This window comes from Grammomys surdaster, unplaced genomic scaffold (genome assembly GCF_004785775.1).
Source record: "Grammomys surdaster isolate TR1022 unplaced genomic scaffold, NIH_TR_1.0 129, whole genome shotgun sequence".
Lineage (NCBI taxonomy): Eukaryota > Metazoa > Chordata > Mammalia > Rodentia > Muridae > Grammomys > Grammomys surdaster.
In genome coordinates this window covers 17,890,712-17,908,498 of record NW_021604587.1, presented here as the reverse complement: position 1 = coordinate 17,908,498, position 17,787 = coordinate 17,890,712, and the positions used below count along the sequence as shown (strand labels likewise).

The 17,787-nt window shown below is 41.4% G+C and overlaps 1 protein-coding gene across 1 annotated transcript in view; it reads left to right on the top strand.

Annotated features, from left to right (window-relative positions):
* Window positions 1–17,787, top strand: part of Tmc2 (transmembrane channel like 2) — a 62,697-nt gene that overhangs the window by 25,363 nt on the left and 19,547 nt on the right. Inside the window, exons 5-13 of the mRNA XM_028756290.1 lie at window positions 144–225; window positions 568–674; window positions 2,966–3,064; window positions 4,621–4,763; window positions 7,335–7,482; window positions 11,963–12,151; window positions 13,335–13,514; window positions 14,913–15,062; window positions 16,453–16,581. Coding sequence (XP_028612123.1) covers window positions 144–225; window positions 568–674; window positions 2,966–3,064; window positions 4,621–4,763; window positions 7,335–7,482; window positions 11,963–12,151; window positions 13,335–13,514; window positions 14,913–15,062; window positions 16,453–16,581 — 1,227 coding nt within the window. The remainder of the gene's footprint in view (window positions 1–143; window positions 226–567; window positions 675–2,965; window positions 3,065–4,620; window positions 4,764–7,334; window positions 7,483–11,962; window positions 12,152–13,334; window positions 13,515–14,912; window positions 15,063–16,452; window positions 16,582–17,787) is intronic.

The window sequence follows — 17,787 nt, the reverse complement described above, 5'->3', positions numbered from 1 at the left end:
AGAGAGAGAGAGAGAGAGAGAGAGAGAGAGAGAGAGAGAGAGAGAGACTGCTCTACTTCTCTCAACATCCCCCATGCCCTGACTGTACCCCTTGGTATTTAAAGTCAACATGTGGTGACTCAGTTTTATTTGTTTCATTTCAGAAATGGGTCAAGTTTAAGAGGGACTTTGATAATTTCAAGACTCAATGTATTCCCTGGGAAATGAAGATCAAGGACATTGAAAGTCAGTATATTTTGGCATCGCTGTTTTTAACTGGTTTCCTCAAAGAAGTCTCCCCAAGGCTTGAAATCTCAGAGTACTCAGCTTTCTGGTTAGATCACGTCATAGATTCTGTTGCATCAGGAAAGCTGGGCATTGGATGAGTACAGGAACCAGATTCAAATCCAGATTCCTCACTTTCTGTTTCGAGAGCTCAGATGGCTCAGTTCCCCACAGAGGTTCAGGTTATCTCTCTACAGTGTGAAAACTGAGCTCTGGGTGTCTACGTGATGGGCTGACGTGAAAGCCGCAGTCCTTCAGGCAGCGCTGATTTCTTCACGGACACGTTTCACTCTTCCTTCCCAGGTCACTTTGGTTCTTCTGTGGCGTCTTACTTCATCTTTCTCCGATGGATGTATGGAGTTAACCTCGTCCTTTTTGGTTTAATATTTGGTCTAGTCATCATCCCAGAGGTAAGAACAGAACTTCCTATGTCTTCAGATAGAGTTGATGAGGCTTGACTACAGCCAGCATCTTCATTTATACTTTCCAAATACTCTCTCTCCCTTTTTTGCTATAATCTGTCATTCTTTTAAAACAAAAACCTTTTTTTAGAAAAGATATTGCTATATAGTCCAGACTGCCCTCAAACTCATAATCCCCCTGCCTCATTCCTCCCAATGCCTTTATTATAAGCATGTCCCACACGCACAGCTCTGTTTAAATTCAGTGTTCACATCAATTACCTTGGTAGCTCAGTACAAAACATAGAGTCAACACCCTGGATTAAAAGGCTGATAACAGATGTTCTGCCTTTCATTCATATTTAAAATGAGAGAAAAATTAATATTTCAGTTAATTTTTTCTTTTGCCCTGGGGAAAAAGAGAAGCAGGCAAAACTAAGCAAAAGGTAAATAAATTATAAGAAAAGGCAGGGAACTAGTTAGGAGACGAACTCTCTCTCAAGGTGGAAGAGGATACAATTCTGGGGATTTATAGAGTCTTGTTGCTTTTGTTTTTAGTGTGTCAGGTGGATGGTGTGTTTTATGAGCACATGTGTGCACACATATGTGTGCCTGTGCACATGTGCAGGGGCAAGAAGATATAAGATTTCCATATCTATATAACTTTGCACATATCTATATAACTTAACACAGACTCTGCCAGCTAGACACAGTGGTGAACATCTTTGATCCTAGCGCTTGGGAGACAGAGGCAGGCAGGTCTCTATGTGTTCAAAGCCAGACTGGTCTATGTTTCAAGCTCCAGACCAATCATGGCTACATAGAGAGAATCTGACTAAACAAGCAAACACAAACAGGTTCTCTTGATGAATCTGGAGTTAGGTCAATAGCCAGCAAGCCTAGTGATCCTCTTACCTGCTCCTCACCCTTTGCATACACGAACACACACACACACACATACACACACACACACACCACTGAGGTTACCTGCACTGTACTCAGCTTCTTGCACGGGTGCTGGGGCCTCTGACTCAGGTCCTCATGATTACACAGCAAGCACTCCTAGCTACGAAACCTATTCCCAGTTTTTTTGTGGAGTTTTTAAAAGCTAGATGATAGTTAGGCAAAAAGTAGTTAAGTATCATTATTATGACTGACTATACTTATGTATTGTGTATGCTACTTTAGGTGTAAGATATTTCCCAATAACTGCAAAAATTAAAATCTAAAAGAGGAAACACAAAGCCTGAGTGACACATACCTGTAACATCAGCACTGGGGAGGCAAAGGCAGGAGGAGCACTGCAAGTTCTAGGCCAGCTGGGACCAGACCCAGAGAGGGCAAGTGGAAGGTGTGGGGAGAGAGAGAGAGACAAACCTGGAAACATGAAACTGTATGTAAAGTAACCAGCAAAAGTAGTGTAGTGAAATACCAAAATGGATGCTACAAAAGCTGAGACCAGTGTCACATGTCTTTGTCTTCAGCATCTGTCAATTTTTTTTTTAATTTCTACTTTAGCCAATAGATCAAAAATGGAATAGTTTGTATATTTTGTGCTAAAAGTACAATTTGTCTACAAATAATATCACTGCAGAAGTCCTCAAATCCATGTACTCTACCAAAAAAATTTCTACTTTACATAAAAGACTATGTGAAGATGGTTACAGTCATTAAACAAACATTGCCAACAAATCCTACACTTTGTTATCTGATTTATAATACATTCAAAAACGTTGACATGAGAACAATAAATTCATAAAATAACTAGTAAAAATTAATAGTCTAGAAGATTTCCATTAGAAGCAACGTAACGTTTAATGGTCAAGAAAAATAATCTCATATTTTTTAAAAAGCCAATCTTGGGTCTGGAGAGATGGCTCAATTGTTAGAGCATCTACTGCTCTCCAAGAAGACTGACGCTCTCTCAGATCAGGTGGCTCACAATCACCTACAACTCTAGTTCTTGGGGATCTGACGTAATCTTCTGGCCTCCTTGGGTGCCCCATATACTCACACAGACACACAGACCCAGACAAACAGCTAGATAGACAGATATATATATATACGCACACATGCATGAATGCATGCATGCACATACATGCATGGACACACAAATAAAAAGTATTTCTTGAAAAGCCAATCTATCCTAAATCAGTATGTAACTTTGATCCAATTCTGCTCTTTCTCATAAGGGTCTGAGTGAGGCTCATCTCACAGAAGGACATGGGATTTGTTAAATAGATTTACTGTTACCGTTTACATTTTCTCCACTTATACTCTGTCATCTGTCCCCACGGGAGGTACTGATGGGCATGCCCTATGGAAGTATACCCAGAAAGACGGTGCCTCGAGCTGAGGAAGAAAGAGCCATGGATTTCTCTGTCCTCTGGGATTTTGAGGTATGAACCATGGTGTCAACGCACCTCCCTTTTGCCATTACAAAGCAGGTATCCTTCACTCTCAAAGTCAAATTTCAGCCCCCTCAGAAATGAGTGACATCAAACTGGAGCAAGTTCCCAAGTGCCCAGCCACACTGCTCCAAAGAATCTCTTTATCCTCGACTTCACTGAGGGACCCCTAGGAAAACTTCCTATAGGTGAGTAGGTAATGTGGATATTACATTGAATTGTTGAAAAGTGATAGTTTCTTCAGATAGGACCCTTGCTAAACAAAATGCTTTCCCACCCTTTTTTTCTATGCTGTGCCCATTTGATCAGGGCTGCTGTCAGGATGCCTTGCCTTGTGTGTAGATGGTTCCATCTCCATTTCCTCTGCTGCCAGAGGGAACTTTGTAAAATGCAGGTGGAGCATGCCCCTCTCCTAGTTCAGCTAACCCTTACTTCCCATTCCCAGTAGAGTTAAAGCCAATGTTCTTCATTGGGCTTCCAAAAGGATCTGTGTGCCTCCAACTGTTTCTCTAAGGCCTCAGAAATCAGTGTCCCATATTACCAAGTCAAGGACATCTCTGTACACACAGCATGTAGTGCCTCACTCCCACTGATGAACCTGCCCCTGGAATCTTCTTCTTTACCCTCCATGCCTTTCATTTGTAGCTTCAAAGGGTTCCTGAGATCATGTTGCCTGGCAACAGTGTTGCCTGCAATGTCATGGGCTGGCATCCTCAAGCTTTAGAGTCAAACTTGAGTCTCCTCAGAAATGAGTAACAACAAGTTGCAGTAATTTCCCAGGGTACCCAGCCACATTGCTACCAGGGGTTGTCTTTATCTCTTACCCAGAAATCCATGTTGAAATCTCTTACCTACCAAAAGCAAATGAAATTCATTCAACAATTCTTTATGTTGTATTCAGCAAAGAAATATAAAAAATAACTAAAATCTAAATTAATGCTATACCTAACTAATATAAAGTTTACTCACTACTAAAGCCAAGTACACTTAAAAGTAAAAACTAAAACAGAGACAGATGAAATGGCTCAGAGGGTAGGCATGCCTGTCAGTGAGACTCTCACACACACACACACACACACACACACACATGCTGTGCACGCATGCGAAGGAACACATACACAGTTATCTGGGGTCATTTTGAAATGTTACAAAAGCCCTCAAACCCTTGTTTATTTCTGGCCTCCACATATGTTGCCTCCACAGTCCGGAAGCAGAAAAATGATTTCTAGTTATTTAAGAACCTAGTTATCAAACACAATAGCTTGGAGCTATACATTCTTGGGCACACATGCTGGACACATGTGCTCACATGCATACACACGCTCACCTCTCCTTCCTGAACCTCCATGCACTATGTGCAGTGAGAGAATGACGAAGGGACAGATGATGACTGTGGATGGCCTCCGGAAACACTAGGAATTGAATATTTAGGACTCTTCTTCTGTACACCTGCTTTAAAACTCTGAGACAGAAATCTCTGATAGAATGGAAGTGTACAATTAATCTCTCATCTGAGATTATAAGCACTTTGGATGTCTTTCCTACAGGGCTACATCAAATATTCCGCTCTCTTCTATGGCTACTACAACAACCAGCGGACCATCGGATGGCTGAGGTACAGGCTGCCAATGGCTTACTTTATGGTGGGAGTCAGTGTTTTTGGCTACAGTTTGATGATCGTCATTAGGTCGTAAGTATAAGGGTCTTATATAAGTAAATATACAAATGGGGTTGTGTATATGTAAGTTGTATATAAGTAAATAAGTGGAGTTCGATCTTTCTTCATTCTAACAACTCTCCTCTGGCTACTCTGTGTGTACTTCCCTGTGATATACTTCAGGAGGAAGCAAACAAGACTATACAAGTCTTCTAGCTCCTTGTCACTGCTGTGATGAGGTAACTGACAAAAGCAACTTAAAGGAGAAAGGTCTTACTTGGGCTCACAGTTCTAGGGTACAATACATCATGGCAGGGATGATCTGGTGGCAGGAGCTTGAGGCAGCTGGTCACATTGCCTCCGTAGCCAGGAAGCAGAGACATGATGGCTAGTCACTTGAGCTATCATGTCTCCTTTTTCTTCAGTCTAGGAGCCTAGCCCACACACAGTGCCACTAACAGTTTGGTCTTCCCAACTCTATTAACCTAGTCTAGATAACCCCTCACCAGCCAAGTCCAGAGGTGTGTCTCCTAGGTGATTCTAGAACTCATCAAGTTGACATTCAGTATTAGTGATCACACCAAGCCAGTGTAGATTATGAAGTATATATAATAAGCCAGATAATATGTGAAGCTCTGGGAAATGAGCTTTATGAAATGAAGCCCCTCTAAATGAGGCAGAACACAGACAGTGATGTGAGAGTTTGGAGCATGTGATATAAGCAGAAGCAGCACATAAGCAAAGACCCAATGGCAGCAAACAATTCCAGAATTCCTACCGAGGCAGCCCATCCAGTTTCCCAAACTAGCAAAAGGCCACTGTAGCTTGAGACAGAGTGTTGTACCTGATAAGGTGGCTGGAAGTTGGCAGGCCTGTTTCTGCTTTTCTCCAGGGCACAGCCTCCTTAGAATGAATGAATGAATGAATGAATGAATGAATGAATGAATGAATGTTCCAATCCTGTCATTTACACTTATATAAATAGTAGACCTATACCAAAAGAATTTGAACGGCTGTGGTTAATCATGGCAGCCTCTCTGGCTCCAGCTCTATCTTCCTTGGTGGTCAAGATTGGCCTTTATATGTCAGTGTCTCTTTATTCATTTTATGTGTGTGTGTGTGTATGCGTATGTATGTATATATGTATGTATGTATGTATGTATGTATGTATTTCTTAATCATTCTCTGCCTTATTTTTTGAGATAGGAGCTCTCACTGAACCTGTAGTCTACCAGTTCAGCAGGCTGTTTAGCCAGTGAGCTCTGGGAATCCATCTGGCTTCACTTCCCCAGCCCTGAAATTGCAGACATACCTGGTTCTTTACCTAAGTGCTAGGAACCCCAACTTGGGTCCTCTTGCCAGTAGCAAGCACATATTTTTTTTATGATTTACCAATTTATTTTATGTACATGAGCACACTGTGGCTCTCTTTAGACATACCAGAAGAGGGCATCAGATCCCAGTATAGATGGTGGTGAGCCACCATGTGGTTGCAGGGAATTGAATTCAGAACCTCTGGAAAAGCAGTCAGTGCTCTTAACCACTGAGCCATCTCTCCAGCCCCCTAGCAAACACTTTAACGGTGAGTCCATCTCCCTCAGCTTTATCTGTTCCTCTTAATTCATATCCTTTGAAGGAAACCAATTAGATCAGACCATGAGTATGGGATGCTTCTATGATGAACCAAAAACACCTAGGTCCTGTAGAACAGCAAGTCCAAACAGTCATCAGTCAAGATAGAATCAAGGGAGAGCACAAAATTCCCACAATATCTGGTGAAATCCACAATTGGAATTCTGTAGTTCCCACAGGGCTGAGCAGCCGGGAGTACTGAGAGGCTGGGTCAGGCAGGATGAAGCAGGCAGCCCACAAGGACCCAGGTACTTTCATCCAAGGTTGCTGAAGGATGTATTAACCAGTTTATCTAACCAACATCCTCAAGAGTTACTGAGTTCTTATTAAATACTTATTTATTTTATGTATTTGAGCATTTTTGCTCACATGTACACATGTGTGTCTAGTGCCCGGGAAAGTCAGAGAACGGTAGCAGAACCCCTGGACTTGTAATTATAGACAACTGTACCTGTAACTATAGACAACTGTAGCTACCATGTGGTTGCTAGAAATGGAACCTGAGTCCTCTGCAAGAGCAACAAGTGCTTTAACCACTGAGACATCACAGCCCAAGTTGCTGTGTTTTATATCAGAAAAATACATACCTGTAGCCAAGGAAATTAGATGGCTTAGACAGACACATTTATATTTGAGAATAAAGTTCTCAGGTTCTCAGACTGGACTCCAAACTAGTTTGACCCAATTGAGTCAAACCTCAAGAAATCCAATGCAAGGACAAAAAACATAGTAGAGTTTCCTATATCTTTCAGACTTGTTATCTAACTGACACCATGGGTACTTGTAGGTAACTTTAAATTTTGGGAGAATAGTTCCCTGGATGTAATCAAAATTATCCTAGCGAATGTCCCTCCCTGCCTTCCCCCTTCATTAGAGGTCAACTTGTACCCAAGACTGACTTAGGCCTAGGATCCCATTGGCTGATGTAGCAGAAAAGAGATAGGTGAAACAACAGTAACTTATGTTCTCTAGGATGGCCAGCAATACCCAGGGTAGCACCAGCGAGGGGGACAATGACAACTTCACATTCAGCTTCAAGATGTTCACCAGCTGGGACTACCTCATCGGGAATTCAGAGACAGCAGACAACAAATACGTCTCCATCACCACCAGCTTCAAGGTAGTGAGTGACCCTGGGGCTGTTTCTTCTTCCTGAGGAAACTCTGGGTCCCTCTAGCCACTGGGAAGCTTCCCCCAGCTGGGTGAGAGGTCTCCAAATAAATAATCTGTGAGAGCTGTATCAGTATACACACTTTCTAAAAAGTTGCTCACAGCAGGAATATACTAAGAATCTTTCTTACATGACAGCGAATCCTGACTTCTGAAGTCTGGTCCTGCCTCTTCCCTCATGACATTCCTTTCTGGTAGAGTTCATGGAAGGACAACGCATGTCGACCTTCTCTATGTGCTAGAATTGCATAAAGAACTTTAAAATTACCCTGCCTGGGGCCTTTAAGATTCTTATGTAATTGGCTAGCATTATTATTGTTGTTGTTTAGGTTGGCTGTTTGTTTTTTTAAAGCTCTCCAAGTAGTAGAACACCCATTTAAGGATGTGGAAATGGAAGAATTAACCTTGTAGTTCTTACAATCTATGTCCCTTACAGTCCTCATTATTTTGTTCCCAAGAAATTTGAAGTGAAATATAGTTCAGCCAAAAATAACCAACCATCGTGGTGGCATACACTTGAAATCCTGGCACTTGGGAATGAAAATACAAAGATAGTTTAGGCCAATAATTTGAGGCCAGGCTGGGCTACTACACAGCAAGACTGTGTCTCAATCAAGCAAACATGAACCAGACAGTAAATAAATAGAGGCAGAAACTATAGCATGTTATATTGTGCCTCCATGGCTGTAAAACTACTGCAAGCCTTTAAGACAAGGGTCTCATTATGTAGCCTAGGGGTAGCCTTGAACTTATGATCTTCCTGTCTCAGCTTCCTGAGTGTAAGAAAGAAGAATGCTTCACTATACCTGGCTTCCACTCCAAGCTCTTGATAGCTTCCCCTGACTGCTTTGGTAGGCTCTTTCCTGATGACTTAGCACTTGCTGTACATCAGCTATGCATAACTCCCTTCTCATTCTCCCTCTCTAACCTGGCCCTCCCTGGGAGGAGGAATGCTCTTCCACTCACTGTCAACAAGATTTGAGCATACTTCCTACCAAATGGGTTTACTGGGTCAGAGTGCTTTCGCCTGACAGTGGGTGGGTGAGGAGCCGACTCAGTTCTGTCCTCTCCTCTCAGCCATTTGCAGCCATGGACAGGAAAGGCTAGAGTGGCTATGACTCTAGTCCAGACCAAGGGTCCTGCCATGCCTATAATGAAACAATTAGGAATAAAGCATTTTCTTTTGAAAGCAGAGGTAATACACACACATAACTGGGACCACCAAAACCAGCAGAGTAACAGTCCACATGAAGCAAGAAGGACACGTGGTGCAACACAACTCAGTAGCAGATGTCAGTTTAGACTTCGATATTCTGGCCCCAAGTAGTTTATTTTAAGCATATTTAAACACAGTATAATTTGAACAAAAAAATTTCTAGTGATAACTAACTTAATCTCATGTACGAAATAAAGCTTAAAATATTAAAATAAAGATTAAAACAACATTGTGCAGGAGTCCAGCCCGGCACCAGTTCTTTGAGGAAGGAAGCAATGGGGTTTGGAGTCAGTGGTGAGGCCAAAGTTTATTTATCTTTGGTAATTCTTCTGTCTATAACTCTTTATTATTCTAAGGCCAAAGGCATTGGCTTCTGGTAATAAACTCTTTCTGTTAGCAGCAGGGGATTAAAAAGAAAAAAAGCTAAATTGGTAGGAATCTTTTCTCTGGCTCAAGGACCACTTGCTGGGCAGGTAAGAGGCTTGGACTTGTTAACTCTTCATGAATAAAGAAGAAAAGAGTAAAAAAGAAAATCTTTTACATAGGCGATATGCACAGACACACATACACTCTTACACATACACATTCTGATCAGGTGCAACCACCTGTCTCATAAATTCCACAGGTGTTCATGCATACTTACATATATACACACATACCTACCCATATATCTATACGAATACATATAGACAAACAGACATAGACATATATACATCTGGTAGATAAGGTAGCCCCCCCACCCAGGCCACCACTTTTTTTCTCCTCTCTGGCCTTTTCATATCTTCTTAGACAAAAGTTCTTTAGAAAATTACCTCATAGATAAAATACTACATAAAAAGGGAGTTACAGAAGGATGTTGACATTAAGTTCAAAGCAGTGTTTCATTCTTAAGTTTATTATAAGTTCAAAGCCACAGTTTCACATGGCCTCAATTTATCATAGTGCACACCTGTGGCTTCATCCTTGGATCTGACCTAGAATGAGTGTTTTTCCTTGATCACAGATTTCTCCCAAGCCTCTTTCTCTTTTTAGTACAATTTATGAAAGTTCATTGTATGCTTTATTTTGCAACCTTTACTTACTATTCTATGAGGAGTGGGCACATTTTATTTTTGATTTTAATTTTATTACATCTTTCTGACAAAAAAATGAAATCATCTCTTAAAACATTTTTCCTGCCTGGCAGTGGTGGCACATGCCTTTAATCCCAGCACTTGGGAGGCAGAGGCAGGTGGATTTCTGAGTTCGAGGCCAGCCTGGTCTACAGAGTGAGTTCCAGGACAGCCAGGGATACACAGAGAAACCCTGTCTCGAAAAAAAAAATTTTTCCTAAAATTAGGAATTCTATAAAATCATTAATTCATCTAGACAGTATTAATTCATGACAGTTCATCTTCATGTTCATCTGCAGGATCTGCCCAATAGGGTGAGCCGATAGATACCCAGGAGTCATTAGCTTATGTAGTAGTGACAGGAAAAAGCATATCAGTAAGCAATCCTGGGACGAAATCTCTGAAAGCCCTGCAATTCAGAGCTTGCCCATCTCAGCCATACAAAGTGCTGGGCCATCTCCAGAAAACCTACTTGCATGCCTTTAGCTATTCCTAGCTGGCTCCTGACAACATTGAAACTCTTTGTAGAGTACATGTGACATTGTCCGAGATGGGTTCTGTTGACTGACTGCATGTGACATCTCAAGAGTCTAGGGGAGGATCTGGTATAGTTTCAATCATACAGATGTCACAAGGTCACCAGAATATAAACCACCTCTGCTCCCGGCCTTCTGAGCAGAAAACAGATCTACATTTCTCCCTTTGAAGAGACAAGCCTGTGTATTTAACACTTCTAGCTTCCCTAGTGTTCACATGTGAGCACAAAGACGTCTGTGCCTCTTACAAGTAACAGGGTAGAACTGAGGATTCTGTGAGCTAACATACACTAGTTGTCTGATGAGTTGGCTAGACCTCGAGTGTACACAGTAACTGGTGATTGGTAGAGAAGTCTTCTTCACGGCCCTTGGTCCTGGAGACCATGCTTTCCCATCCAAGTCTCCTCGTTACTGCACATGTCTTCATAGAGAGTTACTGATGCAGAACACAAGCACGATAAAAATCAATTATATTTTATACTAATAGAAAACAAACGGATTTTACATCTTTATTTATGATAATTCCCAAAACATAAATGTCTAGCCATAAATTTAAATAAATTTAAACTCTCTCTACCAAAAAACTATGAGACACACACACATCCCCACACACAAACAAAACAAAAAATAACAAACAAACTAACAAAAATAGCATTCAATATTAAACTCTAAGAATAGAAATTGGTAAAATATAGTTTGGGGAGCAAATCCAAGCTGCTGCATACTTTTGTAAATAAAACTTTATTAAAACAAGAACATGCATGTTTCCTTACATGTTGTCGGTGGTTATTTTCCTAAAAACTGAGAGACACATGGACTGCAGGCTAACAATATCTACTATGTGAATTTTATAGGCCATTTGACAACTCAAGATTACTTGAAAACTCAAGATTAAAATTTTAATCGGAGTGGCTGGAGAGATGGCTCAGAGGTTAAGAGCACTGGCTGCTCTTACAGAGGACCTGGGTTCCATTCCCAGAACTTACATGGCAGCTCACAACTGTCTACAACTCCAGTTCCTAGGGATCTGGCACCCTCTTCTGGCCTCCACAGGTACCAGGCACACATGTGGTGCACAGGCTTGTATGCAGGCAAAACACCCATACACATAAAAAATAATAAAATAACAGAAAACTTAAATGAATTAATACTCCTCAATTTAAATTTACTTGGCCTATCGACTTAAAACAACCCTAGATAGTTCACTGATGCCATTGTGGGCCTTTACATATGCCCTGTGTGCAATAACACTAACCCTTCTATTGTCTCCAAGTTAGATTAAGAAATGATTCATAGAAAATATTTAGTACTGTGTCTAGCACATAGTAAATCTCAGTTTTCATTATTACAAAAATAACCGAACCCAAGATAACAATAACAGCAGAATATATATATATATATATATATATATATATATATATATATATATGTTTACAGGAAATATCGCTAACTCTCTACAGGGTATTATGTCACCCCTCTGTATTATTTATGGGAATAGAGAAACAACAGCCATAGGTAGCTAGTCCTGGCCTGGTCCTACTCACCCTCTCGTTTTCACATGCTAAGGAGTCTATAGTGGATGAACAAGAGAGTAACAAAGAGGGTAATATCCACCTGACAAGATTCCTCCGCGTCCTGGCCAACTTTCTCATTCTCTGCTGTCTGTGTGGAAGTGGGTACCTCATTTACTTTGTGGTGAAACGATCCCAGGAGTTCTCCAAAATGCAGAACGTCAGCTGGTATGAAAGGAATGAGGTAAGATGGGTATCATCAGTGATGCCAAGACTGAGGGAAAATCCTGAAATCACTCTTTGCTGTAAGCTGGGCGCCATTTATGAGTGAGTGGGGGGGGTATTACTAATATTCTATATATATTAATTAATTCTGAAAATTAATATAGTTGCAGTTATTCCTTAACCAGCTAGTTGTACCCCCTAAACAACCACACAGAGACCTACTAGTATTTCAAAGCTTAGTTACTCAGCAGAGTCTCTGAAAGTCTGAATTACAGACCTTGTTTTAAAAACCAATTAAGCCCATCATGGTGGCGCTTTCCTTTAATCCCAGCAGAGACATGAGGATGTCTGAAAGTTTGGGCCAGGCTGGTCTACATAGTGAGTTCCAGGACAGCAAGCTACACAGCGAGATCCTGTTTCAAAACAAGTAGATATCACAGGGTAGAGAGATGACTTCACTGGTTAACAACACTCTATAGAAGACTCTCTTCCAGAGGCCCTGCGTTCAATTTCCAGCATTCACATGGTGGCTCACAACCATCTGTAACTCCAGTTCTAGGGAACCCAACACCCTCTTTTGGCTTCTACAGATACCCAGGCATACATGGATCTGCATTTTTACATGCAGGCAAAAACACTTGAATTTATAAAAATAAATGATTTATTTTATAAAGGCCAATGATACTCTTTAATTTTTTCCTTACAAATGAATTGGTTTTTATTGCTAGAAGAGTATTCTTTTTCTTTCTCTTTTTCTTTTTTCAAGTTCAGTAACTTCCCTAGAATACATCGTGGTGTATGTTATTCTGGGTTGCTATTCCCAGCTACATAGGATATACATTCTGAATTTTTAAATTTAGGTAATTACATTTCATTTTTATATCTAAAGAGTGAGTTATTAAATCATAATTTTTAAAGATTTATTTATATATATGAATGCTCTATCTGCATGTTCTGTGTGCCAGAAGAGGGCATCAGATCCTATTACAGATGGTTGTGAGCCACCATGCGGTTGCTGGGAATTGAACTCAGGGCCTCTCAAAGAGCAGTCAGTGTTCTTAACTACTGAGCTATCTCTCCAGCCCCCTGAATCATGATTTAAAATTTTTGTTTTGTGGTCTCTCTAATTTTTTTTCTAAAATTTTTAATATCTATTTTCATTTATCATTTATTTAAAAATTCTCCTCCTTTCAACTTTTCAGGTGGAGATTGTGATGTCTCTGCTAGGGATGTTTTGTCCTCCTTTGTTTGAAACCATCGCTGCCCTGGAGAATTACCACCCACGCACGGGGCTGAAATGGCAGCTGGGCCGCATTTTTGCACTCTTCCTGGGAAACCTCTATACGTTTCTCCTGGCCCTCATGGACGATGTCCACCTTAAGGTAGAGCACCTACACTCCACCGTGCCTGCTGCCCACGATGTTCCCTTTTAGAAGATAACAACTTTACTGTACATAATTTCTATTAATTACATAAATGTTGGAAGTTTAAGAAGGGAAATTAAGAAGAGATACTTCTGGAATCTATAACCCATAGGCAATGGTTGCTACAGTTCTTTCCTGCATTTTTCTTAGGTTGTCTTTTCCCACATCATGTCTATATCATTTTGTACTCTCATATTTAGTATGCAGGTTTTTCTATGTTGCCTCACAGCTGTCATAGCTAGTCAATAACCAAGTAATTGTCCACTGATGTGATGTGTTATGGTTGGCCAAACTGCTCATCAGTGCTTGTCAAGCGTGTATGGGATGCCTGAAAATTAGGCCCTTGGGTACAGCAGGGAATTAGACACAGTCCTGTTCCAAACAGCTTCATGCTCGGGGTCAGGAAACAGACTCATTCAATACAACACACTGTGAAATATGTCATTCAATACAACACACTGTGAAATATGCTTCAGTGGGGGCAAGTCCAAGGCAGTGAATTAGAGCACAGGGAGAGCTCAAATCCTCAGCTTGGGGAGTCTCAGTAGATACTGAAAAAGCATAGGGAAGAGCTGACGCCAACAGGGAAAGGCGGGATAGTTGGAGAATACAGAGGAGGAAAAAGAACGGAGATAGTAGAGAGACAGATGAGTCTTCCTCACTCTTCCACCTCATTACTACCTTGTTACTATTCTGTAGGAACTTTACTCTGAGGTTACAGAAAGGTTTTGGAAGGTTCTAACAATGCAAGTGACTGGCACTGGTCCATAATCCTTCCCATTTTTGCTTCCCTCAGAAACTGCTCCACCCTCCCAAGCCTCATATTTTACTCCGGGGTATCGATACCACTTGACTTTCTCTGAAAGTAGCTGGCCAGTTCCAGATGTCACTGCCTCAAAAGATTCCTCTATGCTCCCCAGCGTCTCATGTGGGTGCTCCTTGGTCCCAAGGGACAATTCCCACAGATCCACTCACTTTGTTTTCTGATTGTTCATCTGTTACTTACTAGACTATGAAATTCCTGTGAGAAAACCCTTTTGGTCACTCTTGTGACACCACTGACTTGTATGTACAGATGAGACCCTGAATTCTCAAAACAAATGGATGGATGGGTGCATGGCTGGATAAGCGGATGCTAACTTAGGGAAAAAACCTTGTGGAAAAGAGCAAGAGACTTTAGCCCATTGTACCCTCTCTTGATAGATTGAAAGCCTGAGAAGTTCTTTTCTGAAAAGATTGTCCAGTGGTAAGGTCAAGGCCAGATGGCAAGGCTAGAGCTAGTTTTACTTGTTCCCATGGAAACAGCTGAACTACCCCCAGTTCCATCCAACTTCTGATTGCCATGTTCTCTTCCAGCTTTCTAATGAGGAGAAAATCAAGAACATCACTCACTGGACCCTGTTTAACTATTACAATTCCTCAGGGGGAAATGAGAGTATGTCCCGGCCACCACTGCACCCTGCAGACGTGCCCAGAGGTTCTTGCTGGGAGACAGCTGTGGGCATTGTGAGTAGTTATGCTCTCTGAAAAGGTAACCCTTGTTCTAGATTTTTCTCTATCCCTTCTTTGATCTTTCCATTTGGGAAGTAATCCTGAAAACTCAAATGTCCATTAAGTAGAGCATACATACATAGAGCATATATAACTAAGTAGGTATTTCCTATTCATCTTAGAAAGTCCAAGATAAACAGAGCAGGCCCAGTACATCCTAGAATGTCACATGTATCTGCCGTCTTTAAACTTGTGATAAACTTGTTATGTGACAAGACTTTTCCTAAGGAGATGTGGCACACATAGCTACTTACCCCAGATAGAGTGCTCAGAGCAGATCAAAGTAAAAATACCACCAAAGTCCAGCTGGCGAACCAGTGAGTTTTATGAAAGTCACTTACAGGAATGTCAGTGAGGGTTACTTACAGGAGCAGAAATGAGTCAAAGTCAGATACATCACCAGGCTCACCCTGGCATGGGTGACAGCTTACTAAAGCTGGGAACCTGGAGCTCACTGCACAGCCTGCAAGCAGCTCAAGTTGGAAAATATCCTTTCCATGTGCTTCAGTTGGTCTAAGCCTCCTATGGGCAGTAGCTAGACTTGGGGTCTTCTTTGCAGCTCACCTCCTTTAAGAGTGACTCTCAGCGGTCTTTACAGCTTCCTCTTGGGACGGAGGAGCCCAGTGAATCTGGTAGGTTTCAGGAACTTCCTGAACCTATTTTGAATTGTTTACCTTCTAGTTTAAGAAGCTTCACTGCTGAGTGGAATGTTTCAATCTCCTAGGAAACTGCTACATAACAGAGGTCTATCAGCTCTTTTTCATTTAAAAAAAACAAACAAAAACAAAACAAACAAAACCCAACTAGTTATATATGCTCTATGTAAATGGAGATAGCCTTGTTCTTTTGTTTCTGCTATGTGGGTCTTTGGTTTGTTTTTCTCTATAAATCAAGAAAATGTTTTGATTTGTAGGAAGCATTGGCCCCAGTAATTGATGGTCACATTCAATTTTAGTGGGGGCAACCAGGATATCAGAGAAGATGAGAAAAGCAAAAAGTGAGCCTTCAGATCCTAGCAATGATAAGTATGGGGCACTCATCATTACTAATAAACCAGGCAATTTGTATACTTGATGGACAGGCTTCCCAATAACTCAGCAAGTATGGTATTACTCCTCAAAGTTCAGATATTATTCTGAAGTTACTTAATTAATTAGTGACTTATAGAGCTGAGGCTTAAATTACATTTTCTCCAAAGTCTGAGGTCCTTTCTCTACCAGGAAGAATCAGGCCACATGGATGAATTCAGGTGAGTGGGAGAGAGTATCATACAGCTATGATCATTTGAGAAAAGTGGGCAAGTTCACATCTGGCCACTTCTATGTTCCTGTGTTCCTCCCTGCAGGAGTTTATGAGGCTGACTGTGTCTGATATGCTGGTAACATACCTCACCATCTTGGTTGGGGATTTCCTCCGAGCTTGTTTTGTCCGGTTCATGAATCACTGCTGGTGTTGGGACCTCGAGGCTGGTTTTGTAAGCTCTTCCTCATATATTCTGCACTAAGGTGCTAGTACCACCCTCTCTGATATTTCTACTCAGATACGCTCTTGTGCATGTCATTCTGAGGATGCTTAAAGCACGTCACTGTTCTGTGAAGTGTGTTCAATCATATTTACGTAAGAGTCCTCTTTGCAATCACTGAAGCGACTCCACCTTTTCCCACTGTGACCTTCATCTAGAAAATGGAGGCATGGGGGCTGAGGAGACCAGGTTCCATTCATAGCACCTACTTGGTAACTCATAGGTACTCCAATTTCTAGATATCTAACACCCCTTCTGGGCTCCATGGACATCAGGCACTTGTGTGGTACACAGATGTACAGGTGGACAAAACACAATATACATAAAGTATTACAATAAAGAGTTTTTAAATTTTTAAAAAGAAAATAGAAGCGTTCAGCTTTGGGGAAAGGTGGACTACATTTTTTCAATGCCAAGCAGAAGGCTGGTGGAGAACTACCTAACTGACCTCTATGAGAAAGGCCAAAATCTTAGGATACATAAACATTGTAGAAATCTCTGAACCATGAACCCGATGCCCTTTTCCTGACTTCTAATTATGCTTTGAGAAGCCTCTCTGACTCTTACCACCTCCCCCTGAGATCCCTTCTTCCCCACCTACCTGGTGAAGTGCTCATCCCAAGCATGTCATTTTCTCACTATGGTGACTTTCTATGAATTGCCAGACCCTGAGGCCCACTGGCTGGCCCAGTGAGCATCTCCTCCACAACACCGCATTGTTCTTCTCAGTAGTCAAGTTGGGAAAAGGAACTCCTTAACTGAGCTTCCAGTAAAAGACTCCACATCTTGATTACTTATGTAGCCCTCACCCTGGCCTATAGCATGGTGCCTGACACCTATGGGCCACAGTACAGGTCTCTGCTGTATGTTTTAAATAATCCTCTTCAGCCCCTCCTCAGCACCAACAAACCTTGTGACCGTGCCTGAGAACAACAGAGGAAGAATGGCAACCTAAAAAGTGATGACATCTTTGATGGGAAGACTCAGCATTGCTGTCTTCAAATTAACTTCCAACTTCCACAAAATTGCAAAGTTACAGTGAAATCTGCTCAGAAATAAGCATGTGAATTATAGGAACGCTCTTTAGAAAGAAACAAAGATCTATACCCATCACTCTAATAGGGTATAATATGAAGCCAGGGTTGGCAGTTGGAAAGT